General features: G+C 28.9%; 1 protein-coding gene across 1 annotated transcript; it reads right to left on the bottom strand.

The window, feature by feature from the left end:
* Window positions 1-3,542: 3,542 nt before the first annotated feature.
* Window positions 3,543-4,366, bottom strand: LOC117921932 (leucine-rich repeat extensin-like protein 3). The gene is made up of 2 exons (XM_034839879.1): window positions 3,836-4,366; window positions 3,543-3,686 (listed from the first exon to the last, which is right to left on the bottom strand). The coding sequence occupies exons 1-2, from the start codon at window positions 4,355-4,357 to the stop codon at window positions 3,543-3,545; spliced, it is 666 nt and encodes a 221-aa protein (XP_034695770.1). The 5' UTR covers window positions 4,358-4,366.
* Window positions 4,367-5,574: the final 1,208 nt, after the last annotated feature.

Below are 5,574 nucleotides of genomic sequence, written 5' to 3'. Positions count from 1 at the left end.
ATTTCTTCCTATAACTCATCATAATTTTGGAACAAATTCTTAAATTCTAAAATTTTCTAAACATGTGTTTTTGAAATTGGAAAACGGTTTTATATTCTAAAGAAAAGAAAAACTAATTTTCTAAACTACAAAAAAAACATTTTTAAGAATCATTTCCAAAGATAACCAAATTAAATTTTAATTTCCAAATATATTAATACTTGATAGTTTTCTCCATGTAATATAATGTATGCTAGTTTTCTCTAACTTGTGTAGGGATGACAATTTTGACATGATATGGTGCATAACCTTGAAAACAACATGAATTTTAGTAGGTTCAAACAAAGTGTATTTGTAGTCGTGTTATAATCATGTCAACTCATATAACTTGCTTAATAAGCATGTCATATTTGGGTTTCACTTTTTAACCTGTTTACTTAATAGTGCCAAAAGAGCCCATTTATGACACATTTAACCTATTTATTTAATTAAATCAAAATGACCCATTTATGACTTAACCAACTTAAAATTTGGTTAACCCATATAAATGTATTAATTTTATATATTTAAAAATTATAAAAATTTAAAATACTTTTTAAATTATAAATATCATACACTTCAAGTATTTTAAAAACTTAAGTAAAACTTTATATACTTTATTATAAAAGCTAAAAATATTTTGTAATTACAACATGAAATAAAATAATAAACAAGTCTATAATTAAAATGAAAATTTAATTTTTATACATATTATAATTAGAGTAATTAAAGAACCCAAGAATTATTTTAAACCGACATACTATAAATTTAAAAGTTTAAATAACTTAAACAAGTTATGATGGTATCAACAGATTTAATGGGAGAGAATAATATTAACAGACTAGAATTTTGTTAATAGGTTATTGGTATGATCAATTCATACATAGTTTAATTTAATTTATTTATTAAATGAATCATGTTTTATTATCCCGTTATAAAAAGTGTTTGTGCCAATCATTTTGACATGATTATCAAACATATTGTATTTGAATTGAATAAATTCTTTATTATTCTTCACCTCACCAAGATTTGAACTCTTACCTCATAACCTTCATTGAACCTGTGGAAGAGTGTTATTAGTAAAAGTAATTTACAATTACTCCAAAATTAACTTTAATATATATATTTGCATCTCTAGGATCTTTAGAATTGTTGACGGTTGATCTTTGGTTCTAAAATGACCCTCATATCAACCTATTTGATTATGAGGTAACTCCAATACCAATATACACTAATGGCATCAATAAGAAGAGCAAAGTGAAAGGGTTTTTATTTAAAAAAGAAAAAAAATCGCCATCATTAATTGTTATATTTTTGTAATTTCAATTAGGTTACTTAATTTGATTTATTAAAGTATATATATATATAAAAGATGGAATCCAACTTTCGATTGATTTAGTACATGAGATTTTGTAGATGAAGACATGATATCTCTGGATCCTATTGAATTTCATTTAGAGGAGGAATCTTATAAAGAGCCATTGATTTTTATTAGAGAAAGACAAGATTAATTGAGGTTGTTCAAACAAGCACAAGTCAATTAAATGGTATTCCCTTAACAATTAGGGTTATTGGTTGTTCAAACAAGCACAAGTCTAGTATATATATTAGAAAATATTACTAATCTTTGCATCTTCTTGTAATAAAATATTCGATTAACTGAGGAAGATTATTAGACGAAGAAAAAAATTCATATATAATTTTCAATTTCGAGCTTTCCATTAATGAGTACCTTTGGCCTCAACCTCTGAGAGACTGTAGTTTCCAATGAATTTTCCCTTGGTTGCAAGTAACTAAAAGAAACTACCATACGAAGAATGCGTGCAATAAATGGCTTCGTCAACTTCTGCCGCTTACAAATATATATATATATATATATATATATATATATATCTTTCCAAGGAGTATATTTATTGTGCCATTAAGATACCAAAGTCACAAATACATTTTATAAATGTAAAGGGAAACCATAATGGATTATTTACAACATTGAAAAAAATTATTAAAAATTAATTTTTAGAATTGTTTTTAAAAATAATTAATTTTTATTTCTTTTGAATAACAATTTTTTTTTTAAACTCAAATATAAAAATAGTTTTCTTTATTTATTCTTGATGATATGGATTTATGTACAATTAATACAAAAGTTTATAAATATTGCTCATAGCTTAAAATTTTTCAAATCATACATTAAATTTAGAAGTCTTTTCTCGTAACGTCTTGAAATGAGCAATCTAATTTAGAACATTTTTTTACCCCACTTTCACTTTTAATGAAATACTTCTTTGAAAATTCCCTTATCAAGAAATAATTATATTTTGTTTGGTAAGTATTTTTGAAATATTTTTTATTCTTCAAAGTGAAAATTATTTTCTATTTTTATTTTTACTAAGAACTTACTCTAAATGGTTGTTTTTTTAATAAAGTATTTTAAGTTTTAAGTCATCGTTGAAAATATTGACAACGAATTAAAAACTTTTACATTTCAAAAACTCTTATTATTATTATTATTATTATTATTATTATTATTATTATTATTACTTTATATTTGAGTTTCCTAGTAAAATTTTATTTCTAAAAATAATTAAAAACTGTTTTTAACAACAATTATCAAAAACTATTTTTGGATAATTAATTTTGACATTATTCTCAAACATGCTTTTAAACTCTTGGGATATGTTTAGTAATTGTTTTGAAAACAATTATGAAAAATAGTCTTTGAGCTTAGTTTTTGAAAAATCTCCAATTTTTGTAAAACAAAAGTTTGTTTGGAAACTTAAAATATTTTTATAACCTATTTTTAATATTTTTAAATATGTTTTAAAAATATTTTATTATCTAGTATTTTATTTTTAATTATTTTAAGTATTTGTATAATTATTTCGTAAAACAATTATAAGAAAACAAGTGAATAGAAAATAGAAAATAATTTTTAATTATCAAATTGAGTGTTTTTTGTTCTAAAGAATAGAAAATTATTTTAAAAAATAGTTTCCAAATAGGCCCTTAATGTCTTGTGATTTTTAAGCCTTAAACTCCTTTTTTAAATGCTTCATTATTTAACCATATACATTGTGAAAATTATTTATCATTTAAAAGGAGCTCTTAATCAGTTTATCCATAATATTTTCTCTGTCTAGGAGTTATCTTAAATTAATACCCTCTTACATATCAGATACTGTTCACATTACAGCCTAATCAGAACTCAACATTGCTGCATATTAAAATATTTAAGAAGACGACCTATAAGGTAATTTAAGTGTTAAGGGTCTAGTCATATCAGCTTGTAAGGTGAGGTATTAAGATAGTGGTCCATACTGGATTGAGATATATATCATTGGCAAATCATTACCCAGAAGTACGTACTAGCATAATTCCATAGCAGAACATGACACTACAGTAGGGCATTACAGCCATGGGGTTTATTCTTCTCTGACACAGACCTGCATAATAACTACTAACTAGCTATTTAGAGGATTAGAGCACTCATGTATTCATGCAAGTAAACTAGGTTTCAATATAGATTAGGCCTTAAGCTTCCTTGAATTATAGGTTAGCTCATCGCAGGGCGGTGGAGGTGGAGCCTTGCCATCGGGGATGATGGTGGAGGGAGCCTTGCCGTCGGGATATGGAGGTGGAGCCTTGCCGTCGGGATATGGAGGTGGAGCCTTGCCATCGGTATATGGGGGAGTTGATTGGGATGGTGGGAGCCTTGCCGTCGGGATATGGAGGTGGAGCCTTGCCATCGGGATATGGAGGTGGAGCTTGCCATCGGTATATGGAGGTGGAGCCTTGCCATGGGATATGGTGGTGGAGCCTTGCCGTCGGGATATGGAGGTGGAGCCTTGCCATCGGGATATGGAGGTGGAGCCTTGCCATCGGTATATGGAGGTGGAGCCTTGCCATCGGTATATGGAGGTGGAGCCTTGCCATCGGGATATGGTGGTGGAGCCTTGCCGTCGGTATTTGGAGGTGGAGCCTTGCCATCGGTATTTGGAGGTGGAGCCTTGCCATCGGGATATGGTGGTGGTGCTGGTACTGGTGCTGGCGGCGGAGGAACCTTGCCGTAGGGATCAGGTGGTGGAGATGTTGGATGGGGATAATAAGGAGTTGGGGGCACAATTGGTGGATCCACTGGCGGTGGAGGACAGTGAGGGTCTATAGGAGGTGGAGGCGGGGGCGGTGGAGGTGGAGGTGGAGGTGGATATTTAGAGTTACAGCCATGGCCTTTGCAGAGCTGAGACGAGAACTCATCGGAAAAGGCAGGAGTGGCATGAAGGAGAGCAGCAATCAATAAAAGAAAGAAACCCAAGGCGAAGTTGGAAGAAGCCCTGGCCATGGCTAGGGTTTTGTGGTATTCTTTGCATGGGAATGCTAGGGTTTCGTTGCCACCTTTTTATAGGGCTAAATTGGTACGTAAGAACTGAATAGGGTTTATTACGAAATTGAATTGAAATGGTCAGAAAAGTTTAATGCTTTGTATATTTATTTTTTTTAATTTAATCGGCATTCAATTTCTGCATATTGCAGAAACCTTCATAAGGCTTTGCATGCGCCATGATTACTATGGATCCCACACACACAAACATATCTTCTCGTTAGAAGTTAATTAATTAGAGATCAAACTTGAAAGCTCATCATTCAATCAATTTCACTTAGAATGCGATTTGTAACGATTTTATAACCATTCATAACTTTTCTAATACTTTAAAAATTAAAATTTTTAAATATTAAAAATATTTCCTAAAATAACCAAAATCTTAATATAAACTTAAATTTATATCATAAAAATATATTTTTTAATTTTTTTTTCTTTTGGTGATTATCTATGTGTAAGACCTTTTTCCTTTTTTTTTTTTTTTTTGATAAACTTTTTATCTTTTTATTTTTAAAACAGGAAAAGATTATTACTTCTATGTAAAATTTAAGACTTGTTTGAGACTTATATTAGATATGACTTTTAAAAACTGCTTAACAAACTAGGGTATTAAATTTTTTTATTATTTTAAAAAATAACTTAAAAAAAATTAAATAAGCTCATATAAAAAATAACTTTTATAATTATTTTGTATTTTTAAAAACAGAAAAATGAAGTGTAACTAAGTCGTATCTGTTTGAATATTTAATTTAAAAAAAAATAAAAACTTGTATATAAAAATAAAATGCGGATAGATTTATCTTATTTAAAAAAAATATATTTTTACTATTTGAATGTAAATTTTTAAGAATAGAAATAGAAATTATATTCAAATTGAGGCCTAGAATATCAGTTTAAATTTTTTAAGAAAGAGTTGTAATTAGTTTATAAAGGTAGGATATGAAACATGTCATGAATGCACACAGTCGACAAGGTGCTCTGCTCCTTTCCGAGAAGTGTGGGAACCAAAAAATTAATGCATTTATTATCACCAAAATCTTTATACAAAAGATGTTGACTTTTCATTGGACATTATGAGTTTTCTTCTGCATGTTCTTAATTAGGTCACAAGCCTTTGGCTATTTCTGCTGATAAATGTAAAACAAACACCACCACCAAAGTATTTTAATCATTGTTGG

Source organism: Vitis riparia, chromosome 9 (assembly GCF_004353265.1).
Source record: "Vitis riparia cultivar Riparia Gloire de Montpellier isolate 1030 chromosome 9, EGFV_Vit.rip_1.0, whole genome shotgun sequence".
Taxonomy (NCBI): Eukaryota; Viridiplantae; Streptophyta; class Magnoliopsida; order Vitales; family Vitaceae; genus Vitis; species Vitis riparia.
The sequence above is the reverse complement of the archived record's forward strand: the minus strand, read 5'-3'. Positions and strand labels throughout refer to the sequence as shown.

Excerpts from the sequence above, each read along its gene's own strand:
- LOC117921932 (XM_034839879.1), bottom strand. The coding sequence starts at position 4,357 with ATGGCCAGGGCTTCTTCCAACTTCGCCTTGGGTTTCTTTCTTTTATTG. Across the intron at positions 3,687-3,835 it reads CTCCATATCCCGACGGCAAG|GCTCCACCTCCATATCCCGA; the intron begins GCTCCACCACCA and ends ACCGATGGCAAG.